Source organism: Phalangium opilio, unplaced genomic scaffold (assembly GCF_054372755.1).
Source record: "Phalangium opilio isolate 3A_F unplaced genomic scaffold, DU_Popi_V2 ptg000043l_1, whole genome shotgun sequence".
Taxonomy (NCBI): Eukaryota; Metazoa; Arthropoda; class Arachnida; order Opiliones; family Phalangiidae; genus Phalangium; species Phalangium opilio.
Window position 1 is genome coordinate 7,069,462 of NW_028324167.1, and position 22,877 is coordinate 7,092,338.

The 22,877-nt window shown below is 39.3% G+C and overlaps 3 protein-coding genes across 3 annotated transcripts; 1 reads left to right on the top strand and 2 right to left on the bottom strand.

Annotated features, from left to right (window-relative positions):
- Positions 1–5,062: 5,062 nt before the first annotated feature.
- On the bottom strand, positions 5,063–5,719 carry LOC149677965 (uncharacterized). Its single transcript, XM_089837470.1, has 2 exons — positions 5,445–5,719; positions 5,063–5,381 (listed from the first exon to the last, which is right to left on the bottom strand). The coding sequence occupies exons 1-2, from the start codon at positions 5,717–5,719 to the stop codon at positions 5,249–5,251; spliced, it is 408 nt and encodes a 135-aa protein (XP_089693596.1). The 3' UTR covers positions 5,063–5,248.
- A 46-nt stretch (positions 5,720–5,765) lies between these two features.
- On the bottom strand, positions 5,766–8,259 carry LOC149677966 (uncharacterized). Its single transcript, XM_089837469.1, has 6 exons — positions 6,967–8,259; positions 6,687–6,911; positions 6,402–6,623; positions 6,079–6,341; positions 5,929–5,959; positions 5,766–5,871 (listed from the first exon to the last, which is right to left on the bottom strand). Coding segments are annotated over exons 1-4 (657 nt in total). The 5' UTR covers positions 6,969–8,259; the 3' UTR covers positions 5,766–5,871; positions 5,929–5,959; positions 6,079–6,133.
- Positions 8,260–18,883: 10,624 nt separating this feature from the next.
- Positions 18,884–20,176, top strand: LOC149677967 (uncharacterized protein F54H12.2-like). The gene is made up of 2 exons (XM_089837431.1): positions 18,884–19,515; positions 19,723–20,176. Exons 1-2 carry the CDS (start codon positions 18,884–18,886, stop codon positions 20,174–20,176), a joined length of 1,086 nt encoding a protein of 361 aa, XP_089693557.1.
- Positions 20,177–22,877: the final 2,701 nt, after the last annotated feature.

Here is a 22,877-nt window from a genome sequence, read left to right on the forward strand (position 1 = left end):
CTTGTGGGTACTTGCCCCGGGTACTTGTGGGTGCTTGTAGGTACTTGTGGGTACTTGTAGGTACTTGTGGGTGATTGTAGGTACTTGTGGGTACTTGCCCCGGGTACTTGTGGGTGCTTGTAGGTACTTGTGGGTGATTGTAGGTACTTGTGGGTGATTGTAGGTACTTGTGGGTACTTGCCCCGGGTACTTGTGGGTGATTGTAGGTACTTGTGGGTACTTGCCCCGGGTACTTGTGGGTGTTTGTAGGTACTTGTGGGTACTTGTAGGTACTTGTGGGTGCTTGTAGGTGCTTGTCGGTACTTGCCCCGGGTACTTGTGGGTGTTTGTAGGTACTTGAGGGATTATTTAGTGGTTCCAAGCAATCATTTTAGCACTGTTAAAAGCACCGCGTCGAGGGGCTATTCACTAATGAAGATTTTCTTTCATTGGTGATTTTTATTGATGCTTTTAAATGTGATAACGATTTATTAATGATTTAAAATGGATGGGGTTAAGGGTAATTAATACCTATTCCAAAGATAGAACGTCCTCGATAGATGGAGCCTTACAAACGATGGGGCTCTAATTTGGCCGTGGCCATCTTGTTAAACTTTCATAAATAAAGTACAACATTATATGCTTATGAAAATCAATGTTATTGGATATAAGTTAAATGTAATTAACTATAATTAAGTACTTCTTTAAGCAATTTGAAATTGATCAACCCCAAATGTATGACGGTAAAGCAAAAATAAAATTATTCAAATTTTAATTACATTAAGACTGAAGTGACAGATATTATAAAAAAAAACGTCTTGGTTTAGACCAAGGCCGAAAAAACAAACGATATGTGTGAGGTTTATCATTTGACTGAAGTTTCATATGTTGCAATTGTTTTAGTTATTTTTATCCATTTAATCCTTAATCAATATTAAATTCAATCAACTGATTTTACTGTTAATCGATCCATTCCCTCTAAATTAATTGAAAAATTACATATCTACGCTTTTTCAAGAACAATTACATTTTCCGAAAACATTTTATCATGAAATTAATTATTTTGAAGGGATTTCGTGTCGACGATTAATAACTTGAAAGCACCTTGACGGGCATAGTTTTAATAGACCTTTTCACCGGTAGAGCGGGGGTGAAAAGGGGGGAAAAATTTCGAGAGGTGAGCATGCGTAGAAAGAATGTTTGGGGGCAGCGCAGTACTTTTAACCATTCCTTTTGCCTTATTTGCTACACATTCGAGTTTATTTTTATAAAACAGTGTTGTATTACTTGTTGTAAAAGTATTAATTGAACTTCCGAGGTAAAATTTTATCGAATTTAATTGATAAACGTAAAATTAGGGCATTTAATGAAATTCTACACACTAAATTGGGCACCAGAGCTTACGGGCAGCGCTTTCGGGAGCGGCATCGGCGGACATCGCCGTCTATTTGCCGATGAAGCGATGATCCCATGCCGTCGCCAAGGCTTAGTGAGTTATAGCGGCGTACTAATATCAATGCATCGTTTCCATTAGAACTTAAACACTTTATTTCTTAACATGGTTTTAATTGTACTATCTAGGTTTTAAATACTAGGCATTTTATTTTAATATTAAATTTCAAAAAGTTCTCCCATACGTCCATCGTAGTTTAGTTTACACGTTAACTCCATAGAAGCGCTATAACTCATGCCCCCAAACATTGCAACTTCTCATGCGCGGCCATAAGTGTGAAAAGGTCTATTAAGGCTGGCTTGACAAATTTTGAAGTTTGCACCAAAAAAGTTTAAATCTGTAGTAAGTTTCTGAGAAGACTGATGTTCAAGAAATTATGATAAATAACTTATTCCGGACTTGCCCGCCAACCTTAATAACCTAAAACTATAAAACATTTGTGTACATGAATGATTACGGTTGTGGCTTGACACTCGCTAGCGCCTGAAGGACCGATCACTCAGTGTAATCGGTGTTCATTTGTAAGTGAGTGGACCATTTTGGAACTTACATACAGATAATTAAAACACAGCCACCATTGAGGTCTTCTCTCTCTCTTGCCTAGAAGCCCCGCTATAGGCGGTGAGAGTTGACTAGCCTCTTGCCTGTAGTGAACTTTGGCACAGTCTGGCAGTGACCCTTGGTGTGAGGGAGAATACCCCAATGGTGGCCTCGCCCCTTTGTGTTTTTCGAAATGGTCTTTATGCGTACTAAAATGATTACACGTAATACGTAACCGGTGAACAAGTAGCGCCAACAATGTAGAAATGACGTTTCAAATGAAGACTGAATTATGACCAAGAAATTTTAAAGCACGGAGAGGGAAATTGCAGTGCAATCTTTTCTTCATAGAGGCGACAATAGAAATGTAGCATTTCGATTAACGAAATTAAATGTATAAATTCATGCAACACCCTTGTTTGGCATCCACTATTAAATATTTACATTTTCCTTTCGAATTATGTCAAAGTTCACCTGCTCTTTTTTGAAAGTCAGTAGAATATTTTAAATATTCAATATTGACCCCTTAACACGTACTCCCTTCAAAATAATTAATTTCATGATAAAATGTTTTAGGAAAATGTAATTGTTCTTGAAAAAGCGTAGATATGTAATTTTTAAATTAATTTAGAGGGAATGGATCGATTAACAGTAAAATCAGTTGATTGAATTTAATATTGATTAAGGATTAAATGGATAAAAATAACTAAAACAATTGCAACATATGAAACTTCAGTCAAATGATAAACCTCACACATATCGTTTGTTTTTTCGGCCTTGGTCTAAACCAAGACGTTTTTTTTTATAATTAGATTTTGAGTTAGTGTCAAAGCCTATATGGTTCCATCAGGTATTTCAATTTCATTTTTCACACTCGATAAATTTACAAGTGGGGACCTTCACTGTCATTTCAACAGAGAAGTGGGGTCTTTTAAACACACATTTTCTAATTTCATGTATATTTTAATTTTATAGTTAAAATATTGATTATCAGAATGAAATATAGGTAATCGGACCTTTTAAAGGCTTAACACTTAAGTTTTGAGCTAATTTCAGGTTTACAAGTGGGGACCTAAACCATCTTCCTACCTTATATCTGGGGACATTTGTGTATAAATTATTAGATTTTGAGTTAGTGTCAAAGCCTATATGGTTCCATCAGGTATTTCAATTTCATTTTTCACACTCGATAAATTTACAAGTGGGGACCTTCACTGTCATTTCAACAGAGAAGTGGGGTCTTTTAAACACACATTTTCTAATTTCATGTATATTTTAATTTTATAGTTTAAATATTGATTATTATAATGAAATTTAGGTAATCGGACCTTTAAAAGGCTTAACTTTTAAGTTTTGAGCTAATTTCAGGTTTAAAAGTGGGGACCAAAACCGTCTTCCAACCTTATATCTGGGGACATTTGTGTATAAATTATTAGATTTTGAGTTAGTGTCAAAGCCTATATGGTTCCATCAGGTATTTCAATTTCATTTTTCACACTCGATAAATTTACAAGCGGGGACCTTCACTGTCATTTCAACAGAGAAGTGGGATCTTTTAAACACACATTTTCTAATTTCATGTATATTTTAATTTTATAGTTAATATATTGATTATCAGAATGAAATATAGGTAATCGGACCTTTTAAAGGCTTAACACTTAAGTTTTAAGCTAATTTCAGGTTTACAAGTGGGGACCTAAACCGTCTTCAACCTTATATCTGGGGACATTTGTGTATAAATTATTAGATTTTGAGTTAGTGTCAAAGCCTATATGGTTCCATCAGGTATTTCAATTTCATTTTTCACACTCGATAAATTTACAAGCGGGGACCTTCACTGTCATTTCAACAGAGAAGTGGGGTCTTTTAAACACACATTTTCTAATTTCATGTATATTTTAATTTTATAGTTTAAATATTGATTATTATAATGAAATTTAGGTAATCGGACCTTTTAAAGGCTTAACACTTAAGTTTTGAGCTAATTTCAGGTTTACAAGTGGGGACGTAAACCGTCTTCCAACCTTATATCTGGGGACATTTGTGTATAAATTATTAGATTTTGAGTTAGTGTCAAAGCCTATATGGTTCCATCAGGTATTTCAATTTCATTTTTCACACTCGATAAATTTACAAGCGGGGACCTTCACTGTCATTTCAACAGAGAAGTGGGGTCTTTTAAACACACATTTTCTAATTTCATGTATATTTTAATTTTATAGTTTAAATATTGATTATTATAATGAAATTTAGGTAATCGGACCTTTTAAAGGCTTAACACCTAAGTTTTGAGCTAATTTCAGGTTTACAAGTGGGGACGTAAACCGTCTTCCAACCTTATATCTGGTGACATTTGTGTATAAATTATTAGATTTTGAGTTAGTGTCAAAGCCTATATGGTTCCATCAGGTATTTCAATTTCATTAGAGAATAGTAAGCCTCGATACCCGCGGGCAGCGCAGGGGGGGATGAATTTTTTCCCCCATGGTTTATACCCGCGAAGGGGGGGACGAATTTTTGCCCCCATGCCTCCATCCCCGGAGGGGGGTTGGTGTGTCTCCCCCTCACCTCCTCCACCTGAAGGGTGGAGGTTGTTCTTGAGTGTATGCTCTCTCTTTGCGCTAAGTCCCCTTTTTTTTTTATTCTGACTTTCACTTTCTCTTTACCCAGCCCGATACCCGCAAGAGCGCTGTGAAGGCTGGAGAGTTTTTTTTTCTCTCTCTCTCTTGGTTCCCTGACTTTCACCGTCTCTTTCCCTTTGACCGTCTCTTTATTTTTGACCGTCTCTTTATTTTTACGCTTGCGAATGTACTAGCCTAGCGTCGCGAGAGCGCTGTGAAGGAGAGTTTTTTTTTCCTCTCTCGTCGTTTCCTCTTCTCCTTTACATGTGCAAAGCGGGGGAATGCGTGTACAACCATAGCGGCTCGCGTTTTCTCTCCGAATAGCACTGAAATGTTATAGGAATATATCTCTCGGGTTCCTCTTCTCCGTTACGCGTGCAAAGCGGGGGAATGCCTGTACAAGCCTAGGAATTTCTATCCCAACGTTTTTTTAATTTTACACGGAATTTTAATTCCGGTAATATTTTTTTTTTTACTTTTGCAATATGTATAAATCAAGAGGCGTTAAATATTTTATCCATGTTTTATTTGTCTATATATAATTTTAAATATTTTATCCATGTTTTATTTGTATATATATATATAATTTTAAATATTTTATCCATGTTTTATTTGTATATATATATATAATTTTAAATAGAAAAAAATTGAAAGATTAAAGGCCTGTTTGTAAATGAACATCATTTGCTACAGCTATGAGGAAACGCTTTTGCCTAAACCGGTCTAGGACTCCCTCATTGGGGGTACCCGCTCTCCCCTTGAAATAGTCGGTGATAGCGGCATTGAGACTAAAAATAGAAAGAAAAGATATTAGGGATCCATCTTTAAAAAAATAATGCTAATTAACTTACGAGCCCGAGCGAGACGTGTTAACGTAAACCGGCATAGGGTTTCCGGGAGTGGGTGTTATGTCAACGAATGGTATGAGTCGAGAACTCAACTCCCGGAAGACAACGTCGTCCTCGCGGAGATCAAAACCATGTCCGAGATTCTCCGCGCGAATCCTCACTAAGTCCTTATGGACATCAGCAAGGATCCTATAAAAATGTTTGAATATAGCCATTAAAGTTTTAAAAAATATAGAGACTTTACCTGAAGAGGCTGCAATCATTTGGCAGATGTTCATTTACTCTCGGCGGGTTTTCCTGGGGTTGATGTGGGGGTGGCTGACGCTGTTGATGTGGGGGTGGCTGACGCTGTTGCCACTCGTAAAAATTTTGTCTCGGGTCCTCCTCGTCGTCCGTGTATAAAAGAACATCGTCAATATGACTGTACGCCCTATTAAGTTCAAAAGTTAGTCTTTCCACGATTTCAGAAAAAAAACAGTATGCTCACATGATAATGGTGGATGATGTTCTGGCCGAAGCTAAACCGAGAATGATTTTAGTATTGGGAAACTCTCCGTATATATAGTATGGAGGGGGCCCGTTGAAACCCAGACACTCTTTACCCCCCCCCCTATAATATACAAAAACGGTTTCTTACCTTTGGGGGCTAGGGGCGGGAAATTGAATAGCCCCCCGAGACGCGGATATTTATGTTATCGAAAAAGCCCTAGATCTACCATCTGTTGGGCGAGCACCCCGTAGGCGACTTTGTCGAGGAACAGTTTCGCCCGACGTATATCGTGCTCGGTTGCTCTCCGAACGTCTGCGGCGTCAATCACGCCGTCAGCATCAACCTCCCCTTCGGATTCCCTGTATATTCGGGCTCTCCTTTTAAAAAACTTTAAGATGGCCGTATTGAGACTGTAAAGAAAAAAGAAATTAGAAATGGTCTTAAAAAAGAAAAAAAACTATATAACTTACAAGCCGGAATAACAGTTAGCTATGTTTAAGGGCTGTTCCTCGACTAGGGGTGCCCCCTCTAGGGGTTCTACAGGGAATACCATGAAACCCAACAGGGTTTGACCCAGGGCTTCGATAACATAATTTGTCTCGACCGAGTACACTTGTTCGATGGCCGGGCGTACTTCGTTGTTGGCAAGCCATTCTTCTTCCTCGGCCTCCTGACGGATCTGGGCTAAGATCCTGATCAAATTTTATGGAGGAAATATAGCTACTAAAAAATAGGAGAAAACATGGAATGTTTACCGTTGGATGTTGCAATCCAATGGCGTAGGATCTTCATCATCCTCATCCAATTCCTCATCCAATTCCTCATTCTCCCATTCCTCCTCCCCTCCCTCCTCCCCTCCTTCCACCACCACTTCCTCTAGTTCAGCTAGAGGAAAAGGTTCTTCTTCCAAAGGTTCATCTTGGACAGGTGGGTTTAGGAATTCAAATACCTCATTCCCAAACGGTAAAGGGTTGGGTGCCCTAAATAACAAAAAAACTTATTCTATGGTTTCAGGAGAAAAAACATTATACTCACATGTTGAAAGTTTGGTGCAGGATTTAGTCTTAGTAGTAGTGGTTCGTCAGTGTTTAGGCTGAGAGTGATTTTTGTATTGGGTAAATTGCCGTATTTATAGAAACCATGGAGAAACCGGGGGGTTCTTTTAGTCTCCGACGCTCTTTCTATATACCCCAATACAAAAACCTTATGATCTTTCCAATATTCAAAAGTTGTTATTGAAGCAAACGAGACCCCAAAATAATACAAGTCTAGACCACCTCACATATCTAAAAAAAAACAAGAATTTGACCCCGAGTTCAAATGATTTCTAACGATAATAACACATTCCTAGCCGATTTCCATGTACCCTAGCTTTCAATACATTAATAAAAACAAGTCTAGACGCGGTCACATTCCTAAAAAAAAAACAAGAATTTGACCCCGAGTTCAAATGATTTCTAACGATAATAATAACACCGATTTCCATGTACCCTAGCCGCATGTCTTTCAATAAATTAATAAATAATACAAGTCTAGACCATCTCACATATCTAAAAAAACAGAATTTTGACCCCGAGTTCAAATGATTTCTAACGATAATAATAACACCGATTTCCATGTACCCTAGCCGCATGTCTTTCAATAAATTAATAAATAATACAAGTCTAGACCATCTCACATATCTAAAAAAACAGAATTTTGACCCCGAGTTCAAATGATTTCTAACGATAATAATAACACCGATTTCCATGTACCCTAGCTTTCAATAAATTAATAAATAATACAAGTCTAGACCATCTCACATATCTAAAAAAACAGAATTTTGACCCCGAGTTCAAATTATTTCTAACGATAATAATAACACCGATTTCCATGTACCCTAGCCGCATGTCTTTCAATAAATTAATAAATATTACAAGTCTAGACGCTGTCACAAAAAAACAAGAATTTGACCCCGAGTTCAAATGATTTCTAACGATAATAACACAATCCTAGCCGATTTCTTTGTAGACTAGTTAATGTTGTCCACAATGCTTTAGAAACGTCTTGTTATGGTCCTATAAATATATATGCCTATCCAGATCAAATGACAAAAATTACGTTTTAAAAAATTTATTTCAATACAAATTTACACCAGGCCAAAAAGATTGACAACGCTTATACGTTTCTTTAAATAAGAAGTTTGAGACATTAATATATTAAATATATTATACGATTGAAAATCAAAACTTATTCCGCGTTCCTTTAATCTACTTTCAAAAGCCATTAATATTTTATACGGTGAAACGTACGAGCCAAAATATGATAGTACACGATCAAAATTAATATGATCTTCAATTTCTTCAAAAGAAAAGAATTCACCGTAACCTATGTGTAATATTTTATATATGGTAATAAGTTCAGCGCAGATCAAATCACCAAGTAATAAATACACCTGTTCGTTCGATACAAGCTTTTTCACATGTTCATTAATATATGGCATTAATCGATTTAACTCGCTTGCTTCTGAAGCGTTCAATGTGAAGTCGATACTGTCTCCACCCCTGATATTCGTTTCCAGCTTTAGATTGTTAAAGGTTGCGTGTGCTGATGTCGAAGATAATGGAGTATCGGCTAAAATAGCGTCGTATGATGTGGGTTCTTGGCAACTTGTCCATCCGCTAAGCGGACCAATTTTGGATGCAAAAGCTTGCCAGGTGTCAACATCAAAGCGAAACGTGGACAAATCTGGTTCTTTCTGGCATATTCTAATCTCTATATTGAGATCAGACGTGAATCCGAAAGATAGAAATACTTCTCCCAAATGAAATCTCGAATTGATTTTACGAGGTTTGGACGGGAGTTTTCGTTTACGAAAATTATCAACTTCCATTCTTATCTTAAAAAAAGCAACCGTTGCTATTATACCAAGCGAGCGCCCAAAACTGTTACGCAAAAATTCTACTTACAATTCAAGCGACCTTCTTATTCGACTGTCAAAATCAAAGTGAGCCCTAACATGGCTTATGTCTTCATTCTTTAGAGGGGGGAGAAAGGGGGGGTTAGTTCTAGTTAAAGGTTGGCTTCTTTCATATAGGGTAAACATGTCTGGGCAAAGATTTGTTCTAGTTAGAGTTTAGCTTGGGGGTAGAGAGAGAGGGGGAGTTCTAGTTAGAGTTTAGTTTTGGGGAGAGGGGGGGAGTTCTAGTTAGAGTTTAGTTTTGGGGAGAGAGGGGGGGGGGTTGGCAGTTCTAGTTAGAGTTTGGTTTTGGGGAGAGAGGGTGGGTGGCAGTTCTAGTTTAAGGTTGGCCTCTTTCATATAGGGTAAACAGGCCTGGACGAAACTGTGTTGGTCGGTTCTTGTTAGAGTACGGGCTCTTTAGAGGGAGAGAGGGGGGATGTATCTAAAAAAGATTACATTTTTGCTTCGTAAAAAGCCGTTACGTACAACATGTGGGGGGGAGGAGGGGGGTAAGCTGAGTGTTATGACCTATATAAGGCAATATGTTGAGTATGCAAAACTCATTCTCTACTTCAGAGTTATAAAGTAAAGACGAATAGCATAGTCTCGCTTTTAGAAAAGTTTTACAAAACCTGCCCGGACACGTCTTGATTTGAAAGGTAACGTATTTTTATATTCTTTTTTGTTTTTCATGGGGATAGCATTTAACGTAAGTTTTTTTTTTTTACTATAAAAACGCGTAAAGATGGATCAAGAATCTATTTTATTCGAGATCGAGGAATTGGCCGCGTTACGACCATGGCCAATTAAGAAAATTTACGCTTTTTTCTTTAATTTATGTACATTACTCAAACTTAACCCAGCTACAGTCGGGGAAATTTTACCGCCTTGTTTGTCTAATAGAGGATACGCTATTCTTGAAACATTTACAGACATATTTAAATATATGTTAAGCGTACCGCGTGAACCCGAACAATGCCGCAACGCGGAAGAGTTGGACACACTCTATAATAATGTGCCTTTAGCGTATCGTGATCTATATAGGGCCCGTTTCGAACAAAGAGCGTTAGAAATAAATCAACGCGATATAGACGCTCAAGAATCTATTTTATTAGAGATCGAGTCGTTGGTTGTTTCGCGACCTTGGCCCATTGAGAAAATCTACGCTTTTTTCTTTGATTTATGTACAGTACTCAAACTTAACCCAGCTACAGTCGGGGAAATATTACCGCCATTTTTGTCAAATAGAGGATACGCTATTCTTGAAACATTTACAGACATATTTAAATATATGTTAAGCGTACCGCGTGAGCCTGAACAATGCCGCGACATTAAAGAGTTGGAAACATTCTTTAATAATCTGCCTTTAACGTGTAGTGAGCAATATATGGCTCGTTTCGAAAAAAGGGCGTTTGACATAGGTCAACGCGATATAGACGAAATGCAAGCTGAAAATCTACTCGTTGATGAGCAAGATGAAAACATGATTAAAGCTTTTAACATTTTCGAAAAGGAAGAATCAATTGTGCGGGAATTTGAATCTTCCCAGAACGATCGTATAGCTCGCGACTTTTTAAACAATAATCCAGAGCTGGGTTTCGCCTCTCAAAACGATTTCGCCTCTATAGATTTTTCGGGTCTTAGTAATTTCCCTGACCAATCTGGAGGCGGAGCGAGGGGGGCAGTTATGACGCCAATAGATTCTCTACCTCACTGTGAAATTACGGATCAAAGAGTGCAAATGTACCCTAGATTTAACCTAACGGGTCTCGAAATCACCGTAAGAATAACTAATAATTTGGTTGAAGGCTTAGCCAATATTGTCCAGGCCGTTCTTAATAGGTTAGCTCCATCTGATATGATTCAGATAACGGCCGAAAGTTTAAGCTTGCCAAACAGGGGCGAGATATCACTCTCATTTCGTAGAGCTGACCAATTGGACTCTAAATCTGTTTTAGATGAGATAGAGTCAGTTTTATACGATGATGAGTTTGAAAGATTCTTTTTGGGACCCATCGTCTTAAAATTTCACGTGGTGAGAATCCCGGTAGAAGGGTTTGGCCGTGCTGCTCCCAAAGGAGTGCGGTCCTTTGATATCTTTTCTCGTGACTCTCGAGGAATTATCAGGATAGTGAACAATGATAATCTCTGTCTAGCGAGAGCGATTTCCGTGGCAATTGCGCATTCGGAACATAAGAAAAACCCGACTAATATCGCGCTTAAAAACAAATTTAAGTCGATTTCGTACACACGAGCGGATAGAGGCGATACGGCCTCTCAACGAGATGCCGCTATAGAGCTTTGCCGCAAAGCTAAAGTTAACCCGAAAGACTGCGGTAAAGTAGAATCTATACAAAAATTTAAAGCCGAATTAGCGCAATATAATATATTAATATATATTTTTAAAAATAATTTGCCCGAGTTGATTTTGGGGGAAATCGACAATGACGACAATAGACCTCGTTTGATATTAATTAATCAAAATAGACATTACAACGTCGTCACGTCTTTAAGACCTTTGTTCGGGATGGACCATTACTGTGAAAATTGTCTGGTAGGATTTAGAAACAAGAGAGATCATAGTTGCAATCTTTATTGTTACAATTGTTTACGAGATCAAACTTGTACGGGTGCTGACCGAGCGTGTGACAAATGTCTCAAGGTTTTCAAAGGAGATGAATGTTTTAATTATCATAAACAAGATGGTGTAGACGGGAAGAGTATTTGCGCACAACTATTTCATTGCAAACAATGTTTCACGCAAATAAATTTATTTAAGCGTAAAAATCAGCCCCATACGTGCTGTGAGACCTATTGTTCTGTGTGCAGTAGATACACTCCCAGTCCACACTATTGTTACGTTCAGGTAATTAAAGAAGAACCTCCTAAAGTTCGCCAAGCTAAGAAACAGAAAGTTGTCCCTGATTTGCTTTATATTTTTTATGATTTTGAAGCGATTCAGATATTAGAATCTGAGGAAAAAAAAGGGGCGTTAGTCCACCAGCCTCTCCTTTGCGTATCAGAGATGGTATGCGAAAGTTGTATCGATGTGCCCGAGGCTGGTTTCGTCTGCGGGAAATGTGGGTCACTAGGCCCGAGACAGAGAGTTTTTGAAGGAGCAAACCCTGTTTCAAATTTTTTAGCTTTTCTAAGAACATTAGCCTCTGTCAAGAAGGTAACTTTATTGGCTCATAATGCTAGCGGATACGATAATCAGTTTCTATTGCGAGAGATTATGGCTCTAGGCGAAGAATTTAAACCTAACTGCATAATTAACGGCACTAAAATTATAAATTTAACTGTCTTTAATTTAAATTTCCTTGACTCTTTCAATTTTATCTCCGTACCACTCTCTAAATTCGCCGCCACTTTCGGCTTAGAAGATGCGGCAAAGGGTTATTTCCCTCATTTTTTATTTAACGTGGTTAAAGATCACGTCTTCGACCTTAATAATCAATTAGCAACAAATTATGTCTTAGAAAACCAAATGCCTCCTCCAGAAGCTTACGGGTCGGAAAATTTAACCTCCAAAAATCTCAAAGAGTTTATGGAGTGGTACGATAAACAAATTGAGGAGAAAAAAGGCTTTAATTTTCTGGAGGAATTAAAGTTTTATTGCATCAAGGATGTTGTGATATTAAAGTTAGGTTGTCTAGCTTTTAGAAAAATTTTCTTGGACATTGCCCAGGTGGAACCTTTCCAGGTCGCGTGTACTATAGCCGGTTTGTGTAGCTGGGTATACAGGAGACACTTTATGGATAAAGATTCTATAGGCATTATTCCTCATAACCTCTATAGAATGATTGATAATCAGTCACTTGTGGCTATAGAATGGTTATCCTGGTATGCTCACGAAAACGGCGTAAATATACAGTCTGCGTTTAACGGCTCTGAAGCCAAACTTTTGAAAATGAAAGTGGACGGCCTTTGTGATAAAGATGTTCTAGAGTTTAACGGGTGTTATTTCCATGGTTGCCCCAAATGCTACAAAGTCAACCGTAACCAATCTTTGCAAGGTGATCCTGGTCAAACCTTGAACACCTTGTACGTCAGAACTTTAAAAAAGAAGGAACGAATCGAGAAAGCGGGTTTTAAAGTAATAACGAAGTGGGAATGTGATTGGACTAAAGATAAAACCGATAATCCGGCTATTGGTGTTTTTCTGGAAGCAGAAAACATTAAAGAAAAAGTACGCGAACCTTTAAATCCTCGCGATGCCTTTTTTGGTGGAAGAACGTCGGTACTTAAACTATACCATAAAGTATCCGGCAGCGAGAAAATGCATTACGTTGACGTAACTAGTCTCTATCCTTTCGTCAACAAGAGAAAGAAGCTGCCAGTCGGGCACCCAGAAATTTTACTGGATAATATTCCCGACATTTTCACATTCGATGGATTTCTGAAATGCGAAGTTTTGCCGCCAATTGGCCTCTTTCACCCTGTTTTGCCCACAAGGTTAAACAATAAATTAGTTTTCACTCTTTGCCGGGAGTGTGCCTTGAAACGTTTCCAAGGAGACTGTCGCCATTCCGACGAAGAGCGAAAACTAATCGGCACTTGGGTGATTGATGAACTTCGTGCCGCTGTAAATCGGGGTTATGTTATCCTAAAAAAGATAGAGGCCTGGAAATACAAGGTGCGACAATATAACCCTGAAACTGGCGAGGCCGGCTTGTTTCAAAAATACGTTGATTCGTTCCTTCTTCATAAGCAGACGGCTAGTGGTTACCCCTCGAATTGCGTTACCCCCGAGGAACGTGACAATTATATTAAAAATTTTAAAATTAGAGAGGGGGTACTTTTAGACCCAGTCAAGATTAAAAGAAACGAAGGGTTGCGTAGCGTAGCAAAACTTGCCTTGAATAGTCTTTGGGGTAAATTCGGGGAAAGAGTGAAACCAACCAAAACGGAAATTATCAAAGAACCCCGCAGACTTTACGAACTCTTAAGTAACCCGGATGTTGAAGTAAAAAGCGTTTTAACCATAAATGAAGAAACGCTGCTAGTCAAATGGGTTCCTACGACTGAGGCCGACGTTGTTTTGAAGCATACCAACGTCTCTATAGCCTGCTATACAACGGCCATGGCCCGTCTTTGTTTATTAGAATATCTGGAAATTGTCGGGGATAAATGCTATTACTACAATACAGATTCTCTTGTGTACATGTCCCCCCTGGGAATACCGCTAATAGAAACTGGTAACTTTCTGGGTGAAATGACCAACGAATTGGAAGGTTATGGTAAAAACGCCTACATTGATACCTTTGTCAGTGGAGGATGCAAAAACTATAGTTATTGGGTAACAGATCCAGACTCTGGCAAAAGGTTCAATACAACCAAAGTCAAAGGGTTTCGTCTTAATGTCTCTAACGAGAAACTAGTCAATCACGAAACTTTAAAAGGATTACTAGGCGTTGATTTAGACAAAGCCCTTTTGCCCATAACTGTTCCAATTCCGAGACACATTTCGAGGCTTCCCAATCACACGCTTGTCTCTATAGACACTCACAAAGTTTATAGAGCCACGGTCGATAAAATCCGTATACTAGACAATTTCAAAACAGTCCCCTATGGCTACCAGAACCCAACTTAATTTATTAACTAATTTATTGATTTATTTATTTATTAATTTAAAACTAATTTATTAATTTAAAACTAATTTATTAATTTAAAACTAATTTATTAATTTAAAACTAATTTAAAACTAATTTATTAATTTAAAACTAATTTATTAATTTATTGACTAATTTATTAATTTATTTAAAAGTGTATATTGTATATTTAAAATAAAAAAAAATTTAAACTGATTTTGTTCCTTTTTTTCCCGCGCTTCCTGTCATACGCGTTTCCCTGTCATACGCGACACGCGGCGCGTTTCCTTGCTATGCACGACGCGATCATTTCCGCGACACGCTAGAAGAAGAAGAAGAAGAAGACGCGCGCGACCCCTATATTAACGTTTGGCCACTTAAAGTTTAATTTATTTAAGCTCGAGAGCTCGGAGAACAATGATTCCCTTTTATCACCCGTGTACCATAACGGTAAATGGACCGAGTGGGGCTGGAAAGACGTTTCTTTGCGAAAGAATCATTAAAAATCATCGGGAAATGTTTGAACCCAATATCGCTGAAATTATTTTCTATTATTCAGAATATCAACCATTTTACGACAGATTGAAAGGTTTGGTTGTCTTTAAGGAAGGTTTGCCGGATATGAACGAGTACGATGGCTCTCGAAATTGTCTTCTAGTAATAGACGATTTAATGGATCAGAACAAATCAGGTTTGATCGGTTCAATTTTTACCAAGTTTAGTCATCATCGTAATTTAAGCGTGCTATATTTAACTCAAAATCTTTATCATAAATCCAGCGATGCTAGGGACATAAGTTTAAACACAAATTATTTGATACTGTTCAAGCAGGTTAGAGATAAATTGCAAATAAATTATCTAGCTAGACAAATGTACCCTCGTAACCCGAAATTTTTAATGGAGAGTTACATGGACGCTACAGAACAACCTCATTCGTATTTGCTACTGGACTTTAAACAAAACTGTCCCGAAGATTATAGGGTTAGAACAAAAATATTTCCCGATGAGACAATGGTAGTGTACGTGCCCAAAAAGAGATAAATAAGACTCGTATCATACAAGAGCATTCATTTGAATTATGAAACGCCGAGCGATTACATCACAGCGAGACGTTCTCGCACTCTTGAGTAAACTTAAAAAAGGGCCTAGACACGCCTTTATAAGATCCGCGGATAAAGGTTTAATAGACGCTATATCAGAATTAGTTTTAAATACGCTACACGGAAACGTGAAATTGAATTTGGCCCAAAGAAGTAGGCTATACAGGTATAAGAATAACCTACGCAAAATAGCTAGTAAAAGAATAGCTTGGAAAAAGAAAAGGGCTATTTTATCGAACCAAAAGGGAGAAGGTCTTTTTTCTTTACTCGTACCGCTTCTTTCCTCGGTTATCGGAGCTTTTAGTTCGTAATGTACCATAAAATGACCTTGGTACCCTTGAATGAACGGCAAATACCGTCTCAACCCACTATTCAACCCGCTGATACTCTAAAGACAGATTTTATGCAAGAATTGAATAGGGAGATGCAAACGGTTTTAAACAACAAATCGTTAGACGATCGCTCCAAATGGATTATGTACCAGCAGCTAGTCCAAAGGTACAATAACGTTTCTCGAGAAATCGTGCCGGATCCGACCGAAAAATGGATTGACATGTTCCCCCTCAAATATAAGGGGAGAGCAAAGAAGGTTTTCACTCAGTTACAATCGCTTGGCGAAACCTTAAGGTTCTCGAAAGAAGGAAGAGTATTTGTAAACGGACGAGAGATCAAAAATTCTGATATAGCGCAGTTAGTATACCATTACATTTCCCCCCTTAAAGAAATACCCGAGGGCTGGAGCGATTTTCATAGCATTTTAAAAGAAATTGAAGGACCAAAAAACGCCGTCTCTCCCGAACCAGTCCCCATCCTTCCCCCTCCTCCTCTCCTTCATTTCACTTCCCCGCCAAAACGAACGCCCTTAAAGAGACGGCTAAGAAATTACAATAAAGAAAATTCAAGCGGGGCTCGTTACGTTACGAAAAGGAAATCTTCTTCTATAATACCAAAATGGCTGAGCTTCAACCCGACAACACCGAAAAATTAAAAACCATATACTATGATCCTTCTAACCCCGCCTCGTTTTCAGGAATAGACGCTTTACATCGAGCTGTTAAAGATGATGGTATATCGAAAGCGGAAGTAATTTCGTTTTTGGAAAGTTCCACCCCGTATACTTTGCATAAAACGGCTCGTAAAAAGTTTAAGAGGCGCCAAATTATAGTTCACAATATCGGTGATTTGTACCAAATAGACTTGGTTGACATGCGATCCTTGGCCAAAGATAATGATAACTACACGTTTCTATTGACGTGTATAGATTGTTTTAGTAGAAAACTATGGGTCGTGCCTTTACTACGTAAGACGGGAAAAGAAGTTGTTAGAGCCTTAGCTCTTATATTCAAAGACCAAATACCGATTAGAATAGAAACGGATAAAGGGAAGGAATTTTTGAATTCCTCGGTCAGAAAATTTCTCAAAGAAAAGGGGGTTAAATTCTTTACAACCGAGAATGACGTCCACCACGCCCCCATTGTAGAAAGAGTGAATAGAACGCTAAAGTCTCGTATGTTTAAACTGTTTACCCATCTCCATACTAGAAGGTATATCGACCACCTACGAGATATAGTGTCGGCGTATAACGGCGCTTGGCATAGTACTATTAAGATGACGCCGAATAACGTTAAGCCAACCAATATATTAGAAGTGTATAGAAATATTTACGGGACTGAAAACAAAGGACAGAAAAAACGCCCTCCTCCCCGAATAAAAGTGGGTGATTACGTCAGGGTTAGCAAAGTAAAAATGGTTTTTGAAAAGGGTTACGAAGCCAATTACTCCACCGAAGTTTTCCAAGTTGATTTTATCGGAACTGCCCGTGATCCGGTGATTTACAAGTTAAAGGATCTGGAAGGAAACCCTATAAGTGGCGTGTTCTATCGCGAAGAGGTTCAGAAAACGGTTAAACCTGAAAGGTTCAACATTGAAAAAATTATAAAGCGACGAAAAAGGCGTGGAAAATTGGAGTTATTAGTATCTTGGGAAGGTTACCCGAAAACCCAAACCTCTTGGGTTCGTGGAGAAGATGTCGAATCAATCGTTTTACCTAACCCTACCAAGTAACGTCAACGGCTCGTTATTTCCCGATAATACCAGGGCGCATTACTGTACCAAGCTACCTAACCCTATTCATTTAAATGGAAAATGGGAAGTGTCTCTAGTAGATATAATGTATACGTCTACTTTTTACAACGTGCCAAGGCCTAAGGAAGAACGTGATGTTAGCTTTCATAACGTTTCCAGATACGGAAGCAAATATACAGTAGGGGAGGTAGCCGAAGGCAAGAAAAGAGAGAGAAAAAGTAAAGACGCTAGGCGGGAGACCATAGTTGCGCCCGACGTTCCCCCGGGGTTTTACAAGTCTATAGAACATTTAATAAACGTCATAAATAATTCGTTTGACAAAAATGGCCCATCACCGCGGTTGATTTACGATAACGTAACCGGACACATTACTATAAACCAATCTGAAAAATTATTGAAACCTTATTTAAAATTCGAAAAACCCATTGCCGAAATACTGGGATACGATGAAGCTAGCGAATGTATAGGTCGTAGCCAAAGGCCCTCTAATTTGAATTACCACGTTCCGGACCAGTTATTTATCTATTTAAATATCGCTAGCGATCAGATTGTAGGCGACCACTCGGTTCCTTTACTACGGATCGTTTCGGTTGATGCCAAGAAACCATACGGGTCTCAAATATTTCAAACCTTTACCAATCCTCATTACGTACCCGTTGGTAAAAATTACTTTGATATCATCGAAGTTAATATAAGGAATAGTTTAGGGGAACCGGCGCCATTTGAATACGGGAGCTTAACGGTTAAACTACACTTGCGATGCCTAAGCCAGACGTCTTAGAACGGAGACAATGTTGCTACAAGCAATATTACAATAATCAAGCGGGAACCGGAACCGGAACCGGAGGGTATTATATAGGAAATAACCCTAATTTGAAAGGTCACGGGGGGTTCGGATCCTTTTTTAGCGGATTGGTAAGGTTTGTTAGGCCTTTGCTTACAAGCGGTGCCAAATTTCTCGGCAGAAAAGCCGTTAGTACGGGGACCAAAATTTTCAGTGACGTAGTATCGGGCAAGGATATTAAAGAGGCTGCTAAGAAAAGAGTAACGGAAACTTTAGATGATATTAGAACACAGCATGGGGGAGGGGGGAAACGTCGCAGACGTAAAAAACCCTTGAAACGAAAACGGGCTCAAAGTAAAAAAGGTATAAAACGAGCGGCTACCAGGAAAATAAAGCCAGTTCGCCGTCGTATACCCTACAGGTCAAGACGACACGATATATTCTCCTAAAAATGTTTCAAGCGACAAAATCTGAGCTGGATTTTTTCGAATCTGTCCCGATTCAAACATCGGTAGAATCGACCAAGTATGTTTGCTATCGACCTATTTCGGTTTTGGATGGAGACTCTCAGATTGAATTTTACGTTCCCGGAAATGGCGAAGAATATATTGACGCCTCTCTAACTATGCTTTATGTTCGAGCTAAAATAGTACATACGGACGGTACTGATCTTGTTGAAGCCGATAACGTAGGACCCATCAACAATTTTTTACATTCGCTCTGGGATACGGTAGAAGTGACCGCCAATGATACGCCTATTTCATCTTCAACCGGAAACTACGCCTTCAAGGCCTACCTAGAAACATTGCTAAACTATGGCGGAGACGCTAAAAAATCTCATTTAACTTCTTCATTATGGCATAAAGACACGGCTGGGAAAATGGTTTCTGTAACTGAAAACCAGGGACATCTTGTTAGAAAAGAGTTAGCAAAGGAATCGAAAGAGATTGAAATGTACGGAGCCCTACACGCTGATATGTTTAACGTTTCAAAATTCATACCCAATGGCGTCAGTCTTAGAGTCAGGATGACCCGAAATAAACCGGGTTTTGTTTTGCTCGGAGCTCCTCCCCCCGGTGGCGTGTGGTACAAGCACGAAATACTCGAAGTAGGTTTATATATTCGTAAAGTGAGAGTAGCCCCTCGGGTAATGCTAGCTTTAGAATCGGCTTGGACTAAAGCCACGGCTAAATATCCATTCACTAGGACAGAAGTGAAAGTTTTTACCATTTCGGCAAATATTCAAAAAACTACTATAGATAACGTATATTTAGGGGTTTTACCAAACAGATTAACAGCGGGTTTAGTAACTCATAACTCGTATAACGGCAAATTGAGTTGGAACCCTTTCGAATTCAACAACTTTAACGTGAATTATATTAATCCGATTATCGGCTCGGAACAAGTACTCGCTAAGCCTTTGCGACCAAATTTCAAAAAGGGCCTTTACGCTAGATCATATTATTCTCTGTTTACCGGATCTGGTACTCATTACAAAGACGATGGTAACGAAATATCTATGAAGGAGTATCCCAAAGGTTATACGCTTTACTGTTTTGATTTGACTCAAGATGGTACCGCGTCAGATATAAATCATTACAACCCTATACGACAAGGACAATTGCGACTTGAACTCGGGTTCGAAGAACCAGTACCCGAAACGCTGAGTTTGATCGTTTATTCAGAATTTCAAAGTTTAATGCACATAGATCATAATAGAACCGTCGTTGTAGATTCGCCATGAACGCTTCAACCATAAGAAGGGTTTTGAGATACACCCGCGGTTTCATGGGCGTATACCCGCGCGATGTTCTACCCAAATATATCCTTCGATACCCGGCTTCCATTGTTATAAATCTAGATAATCACAAAGGAAACGGTAGTCATTGGATTTGTCTCTATATCGATGGGAATAAACAATGTTATTATTTTGATTCTTTGGGTTTGGGTCCCTTGACAGAAGATATTAAAACATTTATGAGAGAAAATTCTACGAAAATAAACTATAATAGGAGGGCTTTGCAGCCCCCAGACAGTTCCGCTTGCGGTATATACTGCGTTGTATACATTATGCACAGAACGAGGAGAAGAAGCACAAACATGTTTTTCAAGAAATTTAAGAGGGATCCGTGGATGAATGACGTCATCATTTCCAACCTCTATAAGAGAACCACGCCCTCCCACTGAATTCTCTTACCCAATCCCGACTCGGTATTAGACCGTGTTATGACGTCAGCCGTTCCAGCCTCTATAAGAGAAACACACACCCCGTGAATTCTCGTATCCAATCCCGACTCGGTTGGTGTTATGACGTCAACCAATCTCTATAAAAGAAGCCCTACGGTCGTTAGAGGATTCATATCTACTCCCGGCTCGGTTTTAAACAGTCACCCACAGACTCGCTGCTAGTTATTATTATGAAGTCCGCCGTTATTGAATTAGAATACCTGAACGGACGCACTCGTAGTGATGGCAGCACGGACATTATCGTGAAAGAATTGGCCATAACAACCATCGAGGCCAAGCCGGCTACCGTTTCCTGGACATTCGCGCCGCCGTACAATAAATCACACGTCTCGATTTCAAAACAACGGCAAAACCAGTGGGTTTCGCGTAATCTGCACCGATTGGACTGGAATGCCGGCTTAACCTCATACGCCAAACTCGACGATTGCCTCGCCGCCGGTCTACAGGGGGTCGACCTAATCTTTTCAAAGGGTGACGAAAAAGTCACCTTTCTCTCTGACCGTCTCAACAGAACGGTTCACGACTTGAACGACTTCAAGTGTCCGAAAGCCACGACCGCGGACATCATTTCTCTTCCCGTACGGTGCTTGTACCCTCACCCCGTCGGTGAGCACCGAACGGCTTGCGCCTTTGACAAGGCTTTAATTTACGCCTTATGGGCGCACTCTAACAAAGCCGAAATTAATATTTCGTGCAATCTAGATATCCTTAATGATATTTACATGTAAAAAAAATGAATAAATGTATTTTTTCCTTTAAAAATGATTTTATTTTTTCAACATACACATATTACAGCTTGAAAACAGATTCTCTGAAGGGGGGAGAACATGTCTGGTCGTGTTATTTGCAGACGAGTGACGTAAACAACATTTGTAAAGGGGGGGGGTGAGAGGTTCATAGCAGGGATGGCGAACGGGTCTGGGCACGAATTATCTTTAATCTTGGGGGGATCCATTTGGTTCGAATGTCGTAAACAACTTTGTATACAAAGAACGTCTGCGGGGCTGGCTGACAAGTCTGGGCAAAGATTTGTTCTAGTTAGAGTTTAGCTTGGGGGTAGAGAGAGAGGGGGAGTTCTAGTTAGAGTTTAGTTTTGGGGAGAGAGAGGGGGGGTGGCAGTTCTAGTTATAGGTTTAGTTTGGTAGTTAGAGTTTAGCCTGGGGGTAGAGAGAGAGGGGGAGTTCTAGTTAGAGTTTAGTTTTGGGGAGAGAGGGGGGTGGCAGTTCTAGTTATAGGTTTAGTTTGGTGGCATGGGGGTCGGCTCTTGATATATTTTGAGTTTGGTTCTAGCTAAAGTTTAGGGGTGTGGGGGGAAGGCGAACGGGTCTGGGCATGAATTATTATTTTAGCCGCTAGGGGGGTGTTGTACATGTTGAATTATATAAGCAAACGGAAAAGAACGTTGGGTTTCATAACTAGTATGAACACCGAGGCGAAAAGACGTGAAAGTTTCCATCGCTGGAAGGGTCCGTATACAAACCCCCGAGATCTAGCTAGAGACGGATTTTTTTATTTATATACGTATGGTCACGATACCGTAGAGTGTTATTTTTGTCACGGTATATTAAACGATTGGAAAATTCGGGATTCTGTGCACGAAGAACACAAACGTCATTTTCCTAGTTGTCCCTTCATCCGCGGACTTCCAACAAACAACGTACCGATCGAAGACGACAAGGGTCACGACGTACCACCCACCGCCCGCTCTGATTATATGGAGTTTCGCATTCCAAAGTCTGTCATTCAAAAGGCAATTTTGGATACCTACGTCCAAGAAATTTTCAGCGACCCCAAGAACCGCGAGATGTTGAACACGACATGAATTCGGAAGAAGCCCGTTTAAAAACTTTCCAATCGTGGCCGTCGCTTTACGTTGATGCAGGCGAACTAGCGCGAGACGGGTTTTATTTAGGCCGTAGAGATACCTTCAGATGTTTCTTTTGCCATGGTACTCTTCAAGTATGGACAAACTCGGAATCGGTAAACGATAAACATAGACAATTGTACCCAGACTGTCCATACATTTTCGGGCAACAAACGCTAGTCCACACGGACCATACCTTCAGATGTTTCTTTTGCCACGGGACTCTTCAAGTATGGACAACCTCGGAATCGGTACGCGATAAACATAGACAATTGTACCCTGACTGCCCCTTCATTCTTGGAAAACGGACGCTCAATGTGCCTATCGAAGTAGA

What these genes read in the sequence shown, in the direction of transcription:
- LOC149677965 (XM_089837470.1), bottom strand. Translation starts at nt 5,719, where the DNA reads ATGAACATCTGCCAAATGATTGCAGCCTCTTCAGGTAAAGTCTCTATA. An exon ending in AACACGTCTCGCTCGGGCTC is followed by an intron (nt 5,382 to 5,444) that starts GTAAGTTAATTA and finishes TTCTATTTTTAG; the next exon opens with TCTCAATGCCGCTATCACCG.
- LOC149677967 (XM_089837431.1), top strand. Translation starts at nt 18,884, where the DNA reads ATGTTTCAAGCGACAAAATCTGAGCTGGATTTTTTCGAATCTGTCCCG. An exon ending in GCTCCTCCCCCCGGTGGCGT is followed by an intron (nt 19,516 to 19,722) that starts GTGGTACAAGCA and finishes TTTACCAAACAG; the next exon opens with ATTAACAGCGGGTTTAGTAA.
- LOC149677966 (XM_089837469.1), bottom strand. An exon ending in TTGGATTGCAACATCCAACG is followed by an intron (nt 6,624 to 6,686) that starts GTAAACATTCCA and finishes AAATTTGATCAG; the next exon opens with GATCTTAGCCCAGATCCGTC. An exon ending in GCTAACTGTTATTCCGGCTT is followed by an intron (nt 6,342 to 6,401) that starts GTAAGTTATATA and finishes TTTTCTTTACAG; the next exon opens with TCTCAATACGGCCATCTTAA.